The sequence below is a fragment of the Salvia splendens genome, chromosome 7, assembly GCF_004379255.2.
Source record: "Salvia splendens isolate huo1 chromosome 7, SspV2, whole genome shotgun sequence".
NCBI lineage: Eukaryota > Viridiplantae > Streptophyta > Magnoliopsida > Lamiales > Lamiaceae > Salvia > Salvia splendens.
In genome coordinates, this window is record NC_056038.1 from 10,480,146 (window position 1) to 10,498,581 (window position 18,436).

General features: G+C 37.0%; 1 protein-coding gene across 1 annotated transcript; it reads right to left on the reverse strand.

Moving 5' to 3' along the window:
• Window positions 1-345: 345 nt before the first annotated feature.
• On the reverse strand, window positions 346-13,786 carry LOC121742168 (DExH-box ATP-dependent RNA helicase DExH3-like). Its single transcript, XM_042135224.1, has 19 exons — window positions 13,437-13,786; window positions 12,887-13,041; window positions 12,715-12,802; window positions 11,702-11,938; window positions 9,992-10,087; window positions 9,244-9,432; window positions 8,916-9,075; window positions 8,698-8,828; window positions 8,344-8,514; window positions 6,969-7,241; window positions 6,462-6,656; window positions 5,879-6,082; window positions 4,820-4,889; window positions 4,567-4,715; window positions 3,658-3,966; window positions 3,514-3,573; window positions 2,341-2,493; window positions 2,144-2,254; window positions 346-1,290 (listed from the first exon to the last, which is right to left on the reverse strand). The coding sequence occupies exons 1-19, from the start codon at window positions 13,692-13,694 to the stop codon at window positions 820-822; spliced, it is 3,480 nt and encodes a 1,159-aa protein (XP_041991158.1). The 5' UTR covers window positions 13,695-13,786; the 3' UTR covers window positions 346-819.
• Between the last annotated feature and the right edge of the window lie 4,650 nt (window positions 13,787-18,436).

Below are 18,436 nucleotides of genomic sequence, written 5' to 3' on the forward strand. Positions count from 1 at the left end.
TACATATTAGAAAGTTAATGTGGAGAGTATATTAATACTTTTATTGAGTATTACTTTAGGTTGTGTTGACATCGCCATTCATACACATTTTCAATTGAGCTTTCATCTAATTTTAAGATTGAAATTTTTTGAGAGAACCCATATAATTTTAGCAAAATCAAGAGGGGCTATTTGTATTTGGTGTTTCATAAATGACAAGCAAATAGTAATTTTTATTCATCAGCTAATAACATTAAAAATACTTAGAATGTAGTATTAAATAAAAAATGATGAGTATTGAAGTAAAAAAGTAGTTTAAATGGCAGAAAATACTCCATGATTTTCCATCGTTGTATTTCTACAACATTAAAATTGAAAGAGAATCACTTAGTACTGAAATCTAATAAATGAAGTATATAACTCAAATATAATCGTTATTATGCATGCTTGAAGTTACACTCCCCAGACTACTTTATAAATGTTCTCTCATTTTTACCTATTTATCTGTTCTATCTATTACAATCTCTTATGTTTCAAAACTCAGCATCTATAAGGTCAATCGCCAACCAAAATTTCTCCTAAGCTGCTAACTCTGTCAATAATCTTATTGGCAGCATCTGCATTTACAAAGCCCCAATGCCTCATATATCAACATGGAGTTTCTGCGCGACCCCCATATCTAATGGCTTCTCAAGGCTCGGCTTAAGGGAACATTATTTACAGACTAAAGCATGGGTATATTGTACAGTCCCCTCCGAGACCAGATGATGGGCCAGGAACTATGGAATAGATATGATTTCATCAAAGTTATGGTTCTGAAATCCAGTTGAGCTTACTTTTTTAACGTGGATTGCGCTTCGACCTCCTCCGCCTGCCAAGAAGTTTCAACATGTTGTCGGTGACATCAGGCGGAGAATTGACATCTTCGACATGATTGTTCTCAGATGTTTGGGTTAACCATGCCAATGCTTCTATAGCAGCATCTTTCTCTGCTATGGCCTTATTTTTCTTTGGTTTCCCCACAAACTGCATGCCCTTGAACTCAACTAGAGCCCGGAATTCATTTGTCTTGAGATGCTTGGTTTTGTACTTGGGAGGTGAGTGGCCAGCTCTCATCAATAGTGTCTGAAGCAAGCTCTTTGGATTTGTTCCGTCTTTCGTAAACCTCTCTTTATCGCAGGATTCTCTGGGTTTCTTGCTATCACGGCCAAAGACAAACCTCCCTTCACACTGGTCGCCTGACACCAACTCCTGAACAGCAAGCATTAGGTACTTGCCTTCCTTGTGAATGTCCATGCTGGGATGTCCAAGCTGCAATATCATGATCCAGAAGTGAAAGTTAGGAAACTAAGCCACACAAGAGGATGTCTTCTTGAAACAACAATAAAGGCCAATGATAATATACACAAGCATAATTTTACCCTACCATTCCCGTCCCTGGGAGCACCCATAGCTCCACCTCACTCCACCACTGCCACCCATTCTGTCATCTCTCTCACCTAATGCGTCTTCTTGAAACAACAATAAAGGCCAATGATAATATACACAAGCATAATTTTACCCTACCATTCCCCTGTCCCTGGGAGCACCCATAGCTCCACCTCACTCCACCACTGCCACCCATTCTGTCATCTCTCTCACCTAGTGCTACGCAAGCATTGAAGCACTTATCTAATTATCACATGTTATTACTGGCCTATTCCTCAACTAAAATTTACAAAAGCAAATAAAAGGATTGCCGCTTATTCTAGCTCAAGGTTTTTGACAGAAACAAAAATGACCAGAACTAACACAAATATAGAGGCTTGCATGAGACTTGGTTACTTTACTATACACAACATCTGCCCGGCATATATTTTAATGCTAAAAATAGATATGAAAATTTTAAGAGAGGGTCATAATCAAACTTTGTACCAGCCATAATGTTTGGAAAGAATATTTAAAATAATACAATGTCAAACTTGTTGACTTGATGAGAACATCACAATTGACGAATAAGATATCTGAATAAAAAATCAAGAGTTAAAAAAACAACGATAAACAAACCAAACAATTTTACCATATGAATGGAATGCTGTTACTAGTATGTTTAAATTTTACAAAGAGACAGAAAATTAACAAAATTATTGATGCGGAAAGAAACACATATGAGATGAGAAATTACTTTCTGTATTAATAGTTTATCTGCCTCCTTCTTGAGTTTCAGATAGCACTCGGCCAAGCTTGGGTCCATGAAAAATTCAACATATCCCTCCAACATTTTCAGAAGTCCTCCCTGAAACAATCAGAAGACACATACACACACCAATAAGTAAATAGTGAAATACAGTCATCAGAGCATTTTCTGATAAAGAAAATTACCGTAGCACCACACTCCAGTTTACCACCAAACAGGATCAAAACAGAATCAGATACTCCAGTTGAATCACGTATGAAAACAGTATTGACTTTCACCTTCTCACCAAATACCAACCAGGGATATTGTATCATTTGGTATCGTGCATTCACAGAATTCTGGAATAAATGAATAAAACAAGATCATTACTTTTTTTCAATAGTCATAAACAGAGCTTCAGCAACTTCCCATGCTACATAACTAAAACTTCAGTTTAGAGAGAAAACATTATTCCCACCAAAATGACTAAAAATGAATAGTCCTACCAATGTGGCACTGATTAACAATTCTCAGTAACATCAAAATCCTAGAAAATGAAAAATATAAGAGGTGTGTAAAAGTTGTAAGTTTTTCTTTTATTGCGAGATTATGATATTTCCTTCAGTTAAATATTCTTTTTGTTATCATCCAGAATAGGAAAGTATCAGATTTACAATGTTCATGAATGACTGTCACGGGAATCCTAAAAGAAAAGATTTAGTTCCTGAAATTTAAGGTCATATATAACTCGATTCCAACTCAACAAAATCATCTAGACCTGTTGGGAGGTTAAAATATATAACAAATGACAGCAACTTTACTTTGTGTAATTAGCTTGAATATATAATAGTATTAATATATTAGTGATCTAATCCTACCACATAATTCAAGGGATAGAAAATCTTTTGATAATGTGGGAGGCCAGGATTGTTTACATAATCTATGATAATTCACATCATATGCATCCAACTAGATGGGGTGTGATTGGAAAATCACCCATGTCATCCTTCTAATCCTTGACCATATTCAATGTAAATGCTAGAATTTTTACTAGGCAAAAAGACTTTTATGAGACTCAAGTTGTGATATTGGCAGGAGTAAATTGGATGGATTTCATGTTTATCTTGGGGAGTTTTAAATTGTTTGCTAAGCTTTAAATTGTTTGCTAAGCAGAGTCTTTCTGTTTCTTCACAATATTCCCAGATTTAGATGTACTGCTACAGCATTAAGATTTAAGATGCAGTATTCAATGCTCAGAGTTTGAACAGTTCCATTTTCTATTTAATAGTGGTGAGGACAGTTTGATGCAGTCCATTCTTAAGTGTGTTGCGAGAAAACTTATGAATCTCGTAGATAACTAAATAGGCTTCACAACCTACCGCATAGAGCAAGACGGGCCCATCATCCATTGTTTTGAAAGACATTGTAGTCTCACGAGGCTGTCAATAAGGAAAAAAACAATGTGTCAATCCGATGGGCCAAAGTCCAAAAAGAACTATAAGTAGTAGAAGTGTAGAACTCACCACTACAGACACAATGCCAGGAAATAGGCCAGAACATATTACAGCACGAACCAATGATTGATTGTGACTTAATCTGTTATTAATTGACCCATCTGTATCTAGCAACCCGGCATCTTTCAAGATGTAAGTGAATTGTTTACGAAGAGAATGGATAGCTTGAAGAGTTTGGAGAGAGAGGAAGTTTCTCCAACAATACTCGTATGCTGATCCTTCTCTTTCAGCATCCTTCCATCCTTCATATGCACGAACAAGTGCCATATGATCACTATAGTCCTTTGCTGAGAATCTCGACTTAGCTGTTCCAGCTAACTACACAGTCATAGAAATGTAAATCAGCTTGTGAACTTCCCCATGTAGACCATCTACTTTTAAAAGCTTTCTATTGCCTCAAGAAGAAGTAAAAAGATGAACAGATACTTGCATACATAATCGCATTTTGCTCTCCCTATGTAACCATTTTACCTTCTAAAGGAAACAGTCTCATGCCAGCATAAAGAAAAAGTAACTTACAAAATGTGTGCTTAACCAAGAAACATAACAATGCATATAAAACATGATCTGACCAATGACTACATCAGCTTTTATAGACCATTACACTTGTATTTCCTCACCTCTAGAATTGCACGAATGAAGCCAATATTTATAAATTATCCTCGGTCATTTATTAAAGCACCTAACAGAAAATAAATGAAAAAAGAAATGCACATAATGATGGGACAACAGCGTATTAATTATTAACCAAAATGTTCAGTAAGCATGGATAATAATGACTACAGTAGCAAATTGTCAGCTATCACCAACGAACTGATGCTTCAACTGAATGCAAAAACAATCATGCCTTCAGTAATACCACATGACATACAACATTCATTAATAAGGAAGAAATGCATGTAAAATGTGCTAACTTACATCCTTTTTATCTTGAGGCAAAAGAAAAGGATCCCTGACACTGAGACCAGCAACAATTGTCAGTATAGGGTCAAAGCAGCAATAGATAGCCCCCATGATTAGCATTTTCCCCAGCTTAGGATCCACCGGAAGCACAGACAAGAACTTTCCTGATTGCACAAGATATAAAGTTCACATAATAAAAATTGGAAAGGCTACATATCAAGATGAGTCCCATAACATAACATGCAGATGAGTTGTTTAGTTCACATACCAAGATGAGTAAGGTTCTCATTTTCATCCAAAGCACCAATCATCTTCAAAAAATCAACAGCATTTTGAACCTGAAATGTTCAGAGAGAATCAACAAGGATGACTCCAGGTGCCTTGTTGGATAGAAAAGGCAGGTGAAAGTCATGTTATATCCATCAGAATAACTTAAAACATGTACTATAAGAGATGCACACTTCGTTTTTATCCAAAACTTAAGACCAAAGAAAATGTTTGAAACAGAAGAACATGGAGAAAAAAAGAAAAATGAAACTAAAATTTACTGAATAATGCAGAGAAGTTCCGGTACCAGAAGCATTGAACTTTTATATCTAGAGGTGACTTGATGAATATGAACAATGTTATGTGATTTAAATCCTTTCATCCAAATCGACAAGCAAATTAGAGATGCAATAAGGCAAAGTTTGATTATTTTTGTGAACCAATTTTATTTCCAAAAAATAAATTACGAACTCTCCACAAGATTTCCTTGAAAAGCAATTCTCTCTCTTAATAGTTCAAAATATCTTAGACTAATACTCTCTGAAATACATCAAGAGTATATCCTAAATTCCTAACATATTACTTATTCCTGATATGATTCCTAAAATGCATTTCGTCAAACATTTTATAGAATACCCGAAGCAAGAGATTGTTACGGGATACTAGGGAAAAGGAAAGCTACAGACTAAGAAATCTAATTGCATTTCTTCTCAAGACTAAGTATACCTCTAATGGACCTCTTGTTGTGCGGTCATTATAAATTGGAAGAATTTGGGTACCCATATTTTGAGTTTGGTGAAGAAAGTTTTGTCAAATAGAACCATAAGTGTTAATAAGAAATCTATTTCACACCAGTAGTTAACCATTTTCATTTGTGTAATGCGGGATGACTGTCCCATAGCATGGGGAATAATTTTTGGAACTCATAAAGCATCAATGTCCTGATAGCAGAACTGCACATGAAATCAATAAGTCTCGCCAGACTAAAAGACATATAGAACCAAATGTCGTGCAACTTTCAGCATTATATATCAACACGAACTAAGTGGTATTTGCTTACAGCCAGTGGTTCAGGTGGCTGAAGAGAAGCAGATATAAAATCCCCAATACTTTCGACTTGTAAACTTTTAATTTGCAAGCAGAGAGAGTTCAATGGAGTTCTTAAAAGTTCAGGGAGTTGATATTCAGCAAAAGCTTCATATACACATTGTGGATACAGGTGGTAGCACTCCCCTGGCTGTACACGGCCAGCCCTACCCCTTCTCTGCAAGCAAAACATGGACAAGGACAACATTAGTGACTAAATAAGGTAAAAAATCATGATACAATAGTAGAAGTGAATTAACAAACCCTATGCAAGCTTTAAACAATTAATGGTACTATATAACTTAGCAAGACCCAGTATCAATATAATATTGTTTCAGTGTGTTACAAGGTGAAGCATTTAAATTCTTAGCAGAAAGGTTTAAATGCAGTGCAGGCACCACAAACCTAATGTAAGTAGATTAGTAGATTTCTCCTTGATTCAATTTATGTAGCAATAAAGCACCTAAATATTTATCAGAAGGATATCTTATTATCTTACAGATTATACAGAACCAACCAGTAAGTATGAAAAAGTAAACAAGAATGTTTTAACTCACTTGCCGAGCAGAAGCTTGGGATATCCATGAAGGTAGTAGACACGGTGTGTTATTTAGAGCATCATAAGTAGTCTCTTTTGCTTTACCACAATCAACAACGAAAACTATGTCATTGATTGTAATACTTGCCTCAGCCATATTCGTAGCAAGCACTATTTTCCGTACATTGGGAGGTGGCCTCTCAAATATGAGTTTCTGTAAGATAAACAAGTTGGGGATGGTAAGTACTGTACATTATAATAAAAAAATGGATATTTAGCAGAGACAGAGAAACACTCTTAGGACAAAATTATTGGAGCTCAACTTGGGGAAAGATCATAAATACAAATAATATGTTGCTCCCAGAATATCAACTCAAGCAATTGAAATATCGGAAAGAACAGTTATTCTGGAAAACTTTATGTTCTATTTTTATCATAGTCACTCATGAAGGCAAGTGGCAAGATAAAACTTGAAATGAAAAGAGAGAGAGAGAGAGAGGGGGAATGTAATGCAAAAACCACTTACCTGTTCAGAAGTTGCCATTGAGCCATGGCATGTAAGCAGAAGGACCCTATTTGGATCCCCTAAGAGAGGATGAGCTTTTAACTGATCCCTCAAACAACTAATATCCTCCCACCCAGTCATAAATACCAACACAGCCCCAGGGCGTTCCTTGCGAGTTATATGGCACAACACAGCCTCTAAGAGATTGAACCCAATAGAGTCGGGTATCCAGCACGATAAAGACTCTTGTACTCTAGAGCTATAGTTCTCAAATTTTGCTTTACTCAGAGCTTCCTGTACATAGAACACATAGCACAACAAGCTTCATAAGACAATTTATGAAATTGCCACATAACTGGAAAAAGCAAATTCTTCTAAAGTGGTTAAGCATTGACAAATCATGCATACATGTAAAAGTGTTTGGCAGATTACTAGACTACTTTGGAAACTAATATGCCTATGCATAATGCCTTTATCATAGTAGGCTGCTGATGCAATGAAATTGTATCACTTGGTAAAGATATGGTTAACCAAAACTGTATAAAAAAGAAGACAAGCAGAGAGAGAAAAGATCTACCTTTTTAGTTTTCTTCACAATATAAGAAAGCACAATTTGAAAGTTTTACAAGAAAAAATCCAACAAGAGAAGATAAATAGAAAGGTATCGCCTGTATGTTCGGCCTAGCTCCTTCAGCCATTAAATACAGTCATAATTCCTTTTCTTTCTTTCTGTTGTTTTTTTTGTGTGGGGTGGTAAGAAACATGGATTTTTATTTGAATAAAAAGGTACAAAGAGTAAAGTCAACCTTGGATGACGAAAATGTTTTAGCTCCACACACAATTTCAATCTCTAGCCTTATCTGATACGAGAAAAAAAATGAATTCTTTGCAATTTGAAGAAACACATCAAGCGATTCTAGATTCATACCAAATGCCAGACCTCCCCATATATTCATATTGGTGCTCAAAGAAACATTTATTCCTTTCTAATTCTAACCAACGGAAACAACATAACACTGGAACAATTAACACCCTACCCATTTTTTGCCAATAAATCTTCCAAGGTAAAGTAAAAACCGATTGCCAACTAAGTAAGACTGTGTTATAAACTAAAAGCAAATCAGGATTTGATGCTAGCCAATCAAAGTATGCATTATACAGATTTAACAGAAAGAAAATACGGAATGGAGGGTAAACAATTCACAGTGCATGGCATAATAATAAACCTGACAGTGAATCTAAAATTTATCCAAAAGATCAGAAATCTAAAAGTTACATTATTTTCCCCAAATTGGAATCTTTTTCACAATTTTACTTTAATAAGAAATGGAGTAATGAATTGAAGTACACAATATAGTATGACAATTGGTGCAAAGTTCAGAAAAAGAAATCCTACCTCAACAAGAGAGGTAATTTGATTTTTTCTTTTCCGTGGAGCTAGTTGTTTTTGTGTCTTCCAAAGCTTCTCTTGGCCATAATCATCTATTTGGTTGAACGAAGTTATCTTATATCCCGTCATTTCCAGTATATCTTCCAGAAAACATACTCTTACAGGATAAGTGAAACCCTGCACACATAAAAGAGTTGCTCTTCATATGTAATTTAATGCACAGGCACAAAAGTCCCTACCAGACGAAGTACATGGATACTTAACCAAAAAACTGATTCCCATCCCAAAACATGAAGTCCAGTATGGAACAAGACTCTCTATTGCAGTATTTGACACTTAGGGAACTCCTTTTGAACTTACAGGAATATGAATCATAGGTGCTCCACCAAAATAATTAGAAAATAGATCAGCATTCAGAGTGGCACTCATCAAGATTAATCTCAAATCCGGTCGTCGTGGAAGAAGATCCTTCAAGACAATCAACAAGAAATCTGGAATATTGAGCAGCATGTCAGGAATATAATACCATAAGCTTTAGCTAAACAAATTACCAAATCTGTACACATATAAGTGTGCACCTTCATTCATGCCTCGCTCATGAATTTCATCAACAAAAACATGAGTTACACCATCCAGGTTTCTATCACTCAAGAGCCTTCGGAGCAAAATTCCACTGGTACAGAAAAGCAAATGTGTGTTCTTCCCTTTCATTCCCTCTAATCGCACTTTATATCCAATCTATCATGAAAGTTATTGTTTATAAAAAGAAACTAAAGAGAAACTAAAGACAAAAAAAGTTGTGGCAACTAGAAACTATCCATTCAGCAGTGACTTAACTACAAAGGCAGATACATCACTTAAACTGAAACTAGTATTAAATTAAGAAGAAACAGATAGCAAGCCTACTGATTCACCAAGAGGCTCTCCCCTCTCTGCAGAAACTCTTTCTGCAACAGTCATTGCGGATATTCTTCGGGGCTGTGTACAGATTATGTTACAAAACGCTCCCCTGCCAGACTCTATATTTGCCTCCAAAATATACTGAGGGAGTTGTGTGGTCTTACCACAACCAGTCTCTCCAGAAATCACCACAACCTATTTGTTATAACATATGTAATTATAAATCAATAAGATTAAAACAACATGACCAATGAATTGCATCATAATTCTTGAAGTTCAAACGGAATTTTTATCTTCAAAAAATCGTTAGTCCTTCTAACCGCAATAGCTAATAGAAAGCTAGATGGCATGCTAAATTTCCAATGTTAGACCAACCACACCAGTTTAGGGAAAGAGGAATCTGTGAGAAGAGGACAGAAATTCATATGAAGTATTTATTTGAGAAGGAATTTGAAAGGAAACTATCAAGATAGATCCCAATCCCACCTTCTACATCATTCACATATCTTTGTGCAATTATTGCAATAAAACCCTTATAATTTCCTTATTTAAGACCAAGATTTTTGTTGTTCCAAGTTTTTAAATGCAACAAATATAAGTCCCGAGAAACTGAAGAGAGTTAGTAAGATACTAGAGTATAGTAGAACTTCATTGTGTATTATGCTGAAATTTCTCTAGCTTGGGAGGGTATTTATCACATTAATGACAATTCTTCTGGTTCATATCACATATCACAAAGAATTAAGAACTTAACCTGATTCCTTGCAATTGCTTGAAGGAGCCTTTCCTTCTCCTTAAATGCAGGGAGGGATTTCCTAAAATCCAGCATTCGTCGTCCTTCAGGTGATTCCTGTGTTGAGAAAATAATAAAACTGAATTTGAGACCCAAAAAACATAGTACTATAAGTTGGCATAAAGGGTGATTGGCTAATATTTGTTACAAGCACTTATGTCTTATAAAATAAAAATGGAGCTTATAGGATGTCAAACATATGTTATACGGAGTAGTTAAGTCTTTGCAGTGCTTTCCAGAAAAGATAAAAAAAAGGTCATGTTAGCAAAGGCTTTCATGAGAAAACTAGAGGAGTCAGTTTATATTTTAACAAACAAGTTGAGAATTCCTTACTTTTAAAAAAAAAATCTTTTGCCATATTTTAAAAGCTTTAAGATATTTGAAGACATGTTAAGGCTTCATCATACTACCTCACAGAAAATGAAGTATGGAGAATTATGTAGTAGAACAAGCCACATACCTAAGAACTAATAGACAAAGTCTTACACTAACTAACAGAAGAGAATAAAGAAGAGATCTCAAATATAATACCGCAATAATTTTAAACCAGTAGTGATTAAGAGAATATCACACTCCCCACAAACTAGATTGCAGGTCGTGTATGAATGCTTGTGATTTCTAAATTTGTTTGTGAAATGACTTTGGCCATGGTATACAAGATCTATGGTTATCTAGTTGTCGCAAAAACATCTTGATAGGTTTCTTGCATTTAACGCCATAACCCCCAGTTTATCTAGCAATTGTATATCTCTTTCAATTATACGAAGGGCTACACTCTCAATTTTTCCCTGCAGCTTCTTGAAATCACAAACTGTTTTTAGCTTTTCTAGGTCACAAGCTTTCCCATATATAAAGGTACATTATCATGATGTAGAACACCTGAACGCATTTCTTGCAGAGTCTACAACAGAGAAATTTTAACTTCTCTGCAGTAGCTTATCTGCATGACAAATCTTTCAATCCGGGCATCTTAAGCTCAAAATCCTCTTCATCATATCGACATGTTCATCATTCGATTTGCTCATAGACTGGCTTAGAAGCAACCAATGAGTCTGCATGTCCTACATCTCCTACGATAAAGCCAGTGTATACTTATGCCGTGACCGAACAACTTCTATGCCAAGAAGTATCTAGAACAAAAACTAGTGTTCATTCATGGTCTTTGGTTCTCTCTACAAATGAGGGTTTTGGAAAGTACATCTGGTGTAAAAAAAGGTAACATCCATGAAACTGTATATCTTCTTTGTAATGGAAGAATAGCATTTATGTTCATTTGACAGGGAAAAGACCCTAAATAAGACACATCAGATAGACTCTGGATCCAAACACCTACTCTGATTATGATCTTAACAAAATGCTATGAAACACATTGTTGAGGACAATGAGGTAATTATAATGGTAGTAGGAAAATCGTAATGGTTGGATTGGCAGTTTGAAATTTCAAAGTTTGGGAGGGGATATATATTAATAAGATATGTTGCTGTCAGCATATGTAGAGAACAATAGGGATTGAACTATTGCTAATAAGTAACTTTTTTTTCTCTCCGCAACCTCATTTTGTTGAAAATGGCTGCAAACGCAAAGCCATGAACCTAGTTGATGCGAGTCAAAAAATGAACAATAAGTCGGTTCACAATAATACAGTTCATCACATTCAAATGAAATGCATGCCTGCCAAGTTCTTTGCATATTACGCAATCGCAAGCTCCGTCTCTGCAAAACCTTCTCCATGACAGAAGCATCGAGAAACGGATCTGCATGTTCAGCTGAATCGACATTTTCAACTGGATTGGTAGACTCAATCTCATTTGAAATCTGACAGGCCTTTTTGGAGTTTAAGCTTGTTCTGTCAAGATGTTCCTGAAGCAAACTCTCAACCCTTCTTTGCAAGCTCAATGGGATGACAACCTGGACAAGTTAAACACAATATTTCCAGTAAGATAAATTACTCAGCCTTTTTGAATAAGAACTAAGAAGTTGGTCAATGATATCATTCATATCTCCTCACAGCTTGCGTAAATCGTGAAAAAAGAAAGCAGGTTCCAGCTCATATCTTTGTTACTGATAGGTATATAGGTATATTTGTGTTTTGAATAGAACGAATCCATACACTCATTATCTTCTTCCATATCTTTACCAAACCCATCATCTCCTTAGCCTTTATCCTCAATCTCAATCCTTCGTTATTTTTTGTTGACACGACTTGGCCTTCCACTCAACGAGTAAAAAAACAACCCAGTTCTTAATCAAATGTAGCTACAAGTGTAGCTGTGAGAACTACAAGGGTTATACGATCATTCTAAATCAAGTTCTACTGGAAATGTTGCGTGAAAAATAGGTGATGGCCTAGCAAAGTTCTAAAAAGCAAATGAGAAACAAGTTTTCTAGAGGTGAACGTACTATGCTGCATGTTTGGTAACAGAGAGAATGCAGCTATATAAGCAGAAATAAGATATTCGTAGAGATATATGTGATTGCGTAGGCAATATAACAAGATCATAATTCTTTTTTTTAGTGCTCTGCTAGTGAACTAACAAGTGTCTTGTAAGTCAAACACATACCAGAAATGATTTTGAGGGTCATGCAATAGTGGAGATTGTAATTCACATTTCACAATAATTAAAGTGCATGTAAGATGTGATAATTATACAAAATGAACCAATGCCCATGATTAACTTTCTAACCTCCCTCTGAGGCCGCTTATCATCCAGATCTGGCCTGTAGTTGGGAAGAGGAACCTTACTGGCCACGATCACTTTCCCATACAGCTGACTGGCAATGATATTCAGAGTATTTTACACCACTAAATAAAAACAAAAAATAGAAAACAAATAGATGTCAGGTAAACTGTCCTACCAGTAAAGCCCCATCCGTTTGGCAAGGTTGGATATTTGTTCAAAGTCCCGTTTATCTCTTTTATCACGAGAAATAATCTCTTGATCTGTATCATTTTGTAACAGCATGCTGATTTTCCATTTCCACTCATCAATATTCGCCACTGATGATGACGGCTGTAGGATAATGTGTTTGGCATAAATAACTGGTTTTATACACCAAACAACTACTACCAAGTAGCTGTAAGTGATAATATAGCTGAGAAATTGATATGGACAACCACTCTGTTTCTCATCCAAAACCAACCAAGAAATAAAGAACTCGTAAACTATTAGCACCATATAACAAATAATGTGGTATCCTCAAGTATTACTACAGGGCAGGCTACTCGTCAAAGATTGAGTCTTTATCCCAATCATATGGGTTTCATGTTTTTGATAGCACGGGGAACTTTTTCAATCATAACCACTTCTTAAGTTACAAAATCAAACTAGGAATTCAAAACCATAATGCAGGCATTATATCAAACATCTTCTGGGCAATTATATAGAAGGAAAATTGAAAGAATTACTGGGTGGTTTTCGTAATCGCATTCATATTCGTCGTCGGAGAACTGCTCAGCGGCGTAGCCACAGAACCGACGCCGCGATAGGACAGGTTGGCGACTCAAGCTTTGGTGTTTGGAGCAAACATTATTTTCAACAACATTGGCAACGGTGGTGTAGTCACCGATAGGCACAACTCGGGAGTTCCGCAAATGTGAAGGAGAATAAAGGGAGGCGGATTTTATGGCGGCGCGTGCAAGTAACGCCTTTAGCCGGGAATGCATTGTAGGCGAAGAGAGGACTGGACCATGGCGGTTTTTTCCGGGAACGGATCCTCTGCTGTTTAAAAAACACAGCACAATATGTTGTGCATTAAACGCAGAGGAAATGGAATGAAACGCAGACATACATGTTATTTTCATTTTCAACCCCTTTTCCCTTTCATTACAAATTGCATTCCAACCCCCCAATTGTAATATTTTAATAAAAGTAATATTTTAATAAAAGTTTATTTCAATTTTCTTTTAATTAATTACTAAAAAATGGTTTGTTTTATTTATATATTTATAAAAATATGTTATAATTGTAATAACACAAAGTATATCATAAAAATACGTACTATTATCATATAGAAATATTATTCTAGTATATGTGAAGAATTATTATTCAACATGATAATCAATAAATAAAATTTCTGTTAAGTACAAATCTATAAATCAAGTTGATTTTATTTTTTAGAAAATTAAAATAAGATTATTTTACTTGATGAATTATTCAAAGGTGTAAATAACTAAATTATACTGATAAAATTTAACTAAAAATCTATTATTTCATCTTCTTAAGATGTTAATTTATTCACCAGAATCCTATTATACTAGTCTATTTTTCGCGTAGAAGTCATTGTATTCTAATTTGTAAAAATCAACTTGACATATAAATATTAGTACTAAGATAAATATTTAATATTATTGATATGCTGAATATTATTTTTTAAACTTATAAGAGAATATTTTTTCTTTTGTTGTGCTTCTTTTATGGTACTCCAGTATATATTTATTCTATATTACAATAACACTTAGTTTTAATAATTACACCTATTCCATGCTATAAAACTAAGTACTTAGTACTCTTACATCTAAAATATTACTCCCCCCGTCCTAAGGAAGATGACCACTTCCTTGGGCGGCACGGGATTTTATTCAGTTTTATTTTGTGTGTTAGGTGGATATATTAAAGTAAAAGATATGGAATAAAGTAGAGATAAAAGTGTTTCCATTTTTAATAATGAGTCATCTTGGTTGGGACAAACCAAAAAGAAAAGTGGGTCATCTTCGGTAGGACGGATGGAGTATTATAAAAGAAGTACTCCCTCCGTCCCAAGATATTAGACTCGTATACCACTTTGGAGTGTCCCAAAATACTTGAGTCATTTCTATTTATGTTAAAAATTTACTTTATTACCAACTCCACTTATACCACTAAACAACACCTTCTAAATTCTTGTGCCAAAAGAAATGAGTCTAACGGTCTAATATCTGGGGATGGAGGGAGTATTGAATAAAGAAGTATTAAGTAAAAATTACTAGTAAAAATTATTTGTATAATATATTTTATATATTACTACTACAACATATTTTATAATATATCAATAAAACAAATCAGTTTTTAGTAATTAGTGATAAAAAAATTAAAACCAACTTTTGTAGAAAATGATACGTGTATTATGCGGAGTATGAAAGATGCAGTGGCTCTATTACTTATGTATGGTGGGTCATGGGGTTGGAATGCAATTTGTACTTAATCTTTGCCTAAAGCATAATAAAAGGGAAAAGGGGTTGGTTATATGCCTGCGTTTCATTCCATTTCCTCTGCGTTTAATGCACAGCATATTGTGCTGTGATTTTTCAAACAGCAGAGGATCCGTTCCCGTTTTTTCCTCTTCTCTATTTCCAACGTTATTCATTTGTAGTACTAGTAATTTTATATCAAGTAAAGGTTAAAATTGATATTGAATATAAAATTGGTCCTCCGTTAATATTTAACGGTCAACGATTTTAATAACAATTTTAACCAACTTAAACAAATTTTAATTATTTAATCATCAAAATAATTTTTAAATAAAATCATAAATTATTTATTCCAATTGCCACTTTCATCTTCTTCCTCCACTTTCATCAATGGCGTACGTGGAATCGATCTTGCAGAAATGCATCTTCTTCCCTCAAATCCTCTCTTCTCTCTCATTAACAAAAAAATCCCTCTAGATCGGAAGACGAAGAAGAAGCAGACAGAGGAGAGGAGATTAGCGCTGCTGTAATTCGTCGTGGCAAAAACAGATTGCAGTCTCCTACAACCTAAATCCGTAAGCCTGTCCGCCATCAATCATCAGATTTGATTTCATGTATTAATTAATGAATGGCAAATTGGTTTGTGTGAATTAAAGGCGAGGGGTGATGGTTGGGCGAATTTTTGATGGTGATGAATGCTGGAAAATACAGATCACGACACAGAGATTTACGTGGTTCGATTTACTGAGGTAAATCTACGTCCACGGGAAGAAAAGAGGGCAGAGTTGTATTGCTTGATCTGTTTTCTACAGCTTACAATACAGACTTGCTATTTGATATTTGATCTCTAGAGAACTTCTTTAGAACTTAACCCTTTTCTATCTGATCTAAGTTCTATTTATACATTGAACTAAGATCGTGGCTTGCATCACCACTAATGATGGTTGTGGATGTCGTGGAGGTCATGGAGATCCTGCATGGGTCCACTATCTTGCATGAGATCCTGCATGAGTCCACTATCTCTGTACTTGGTCCACTATCCTGCATGAGTTGACTATCTTCCAGTTCGGTCGAATACTGAGACCGAACTGCTGAACTATTGCCGAGCAGCTTTAGCCGATCTGAGAGTAGAGCTTGACTGGTCGGCTTTTACCGAGCTGTAGGCTGGGGCCGAACTCTTTGGTAATGCCGAACTGATACTCTTCCTTGGGCTTTGGGCTGATGGGCCGTCACTGCTGTTGGGCTTGTTTAGTCCGTACCCCATCACTACCCCCCCCGAAAGACGAAGTGAATCACTTCGGCGAAGCGAGTCACTTCGGCATTTTGATAAAGGTACGGGGGAGGCTGACGTCAGGGGACGTGCCTTGCGCGTGACTGCATTAAATGCGACAGTAAAATCCGGCCGTTGAATCCTAAAAAGGTGGGATTCGAAACGGTGCGATGATTTTGAAATCTTCTCCGAATCTGATAAATACGCCCTTTCTTCATCCTTTGAATACTTTTGCTATTGCTTCTTCTGCACTCTGTCTCTTTTGCGTAAAAGTTTCCTTCCGCTTTCAAGAATTTCTTCAGAATTTCTTCAGATTTTGCAAAGAGTAAGAACCATGTCTTCTTCTTCTTCGTCTGAGTTAGGTAGCGGTAGGAAAGGGGGCAAGGGGTCTTCTAGCCGGAAAGAGTCCGGGGAGAAGACTGTAGAATACTTTCACAGCGTCTTGAGTAAGGACACCGTGATATCTCTACACGAAAAATATCTTCTTCCCGGGGGGAAGGCGGTGGTTCCCGACGATGATCATAGGGCTAACGACCCGCCGGAGGGTTATGCCACCGTTTACGAAGCCTGCTTAGAATGCAGGCTTCGTTTCCCTCTTCCCCCACCTTTTGTAGAGCTTCTTGATTTTTTTCAACTCCCTTTAGGTCAGGTGACTCCGAATTCTTGGAGGCACTTGTCGGCTTTTGCTGCCGAACTCCGTAGGCTAGATAAGGATCTGTCTCTGCGGGCAATCCTTAATTTTTTCCAGTTTAAAAGGAAGGGATCTTGGTTTTACTTGATCCCCTTACAGCCTTTTAGGGCCTTCTGCAAAACCAAGTGGCCGAAATGGCAAAACCGTTTCTTTTTTTATAATAGGACTTCGGCTCCGGGCTTTCCTTGGAGAGGGCCGAAGTCCGTGATTCCCCATCCTCGGTTAGAACCGTTGGCCGAGCTCGAGGGCGAGCTCAATAAGATTCCTATGATTAGGAAACAATACTCGGAAACTGAGCTCGTCAAGGGCGACCTCGTGTTCAATATCTCGTCTTCGGACGAAGAGACTGAGGGTGAGGATTTCTTTTTTATGCCTTACTGCTTTAGCGGCGAAAACTAACCTTGTTTCCTTGTTTTTCGGTAGTGAACATATTGAATAAGCTGAGCCGCAAATCTTCGGAGTCCAAGGAGCCGGAGAGGCCGAAAACCACCAGCTCGGCGTCTGATGCCGAGAGGACTCCGAAGAGGCAAAAAACCTCTTCGGATCCGAAGAAGCCGGAGTCGACTTCGGCAAAGGGGAAGGCCCAGAAGCCCCCAAGAGCGTCGGAGAGAGACATCGTCATGGGGCCCCCTTCGGAAAATGTCTGTGAGCCTTTTGCATGGCCCACGGACTTCGCCGAGGTGAATTGTGTTCTTGATTCTTTGGCTTTGCTTCTTTCCTGTATTTTTGGTGCCCTCTGTTGACTTTTTTCTTTATCCATTTTCAGAGGAACGATATGCTCTCCAAGCTCGTCGCCGTCGAACTCTCCAAAGCGTCCAATGACTATGCTGAGATGCAGAGGAAGTTGGCGGCTGCTTGTCATCGGGCCGAACAGGCTGAGGCCAACTTTGAGAAGGCCAGAGCTGCTAGGATCTCGGCCCAGGATGAAGCTCAGTTTGCCAAAAACCAGCTCATCATCCAGCGAGAGCAGACGAAGTGGAGGGATGCTGCCGTCGTGGTTGCCCAAGGAGAGGGTCTCCGTGCTTTCGTGGAGAAACTCTTTCTGAGCAACCAATTCTCGGCCTTTGTCGGTGATCTTCTGAAACTGATGACCGATAAAGCCGAGCAGGGGCCTGAAGTCGTCCTGCCGCTGTACGGCCGGGAGATAGCAGCTCGGCTCCAGAGTCTGCCGGTGCTTGAGGAGCTTGCTTCGTCCTCGGTCCTGCTTTCTGCGGACCAAGTTCGTAGTTGCCGAGCTGACCGCGATGAGAATATGGAGGCTATCTTTGCCTCCATAGG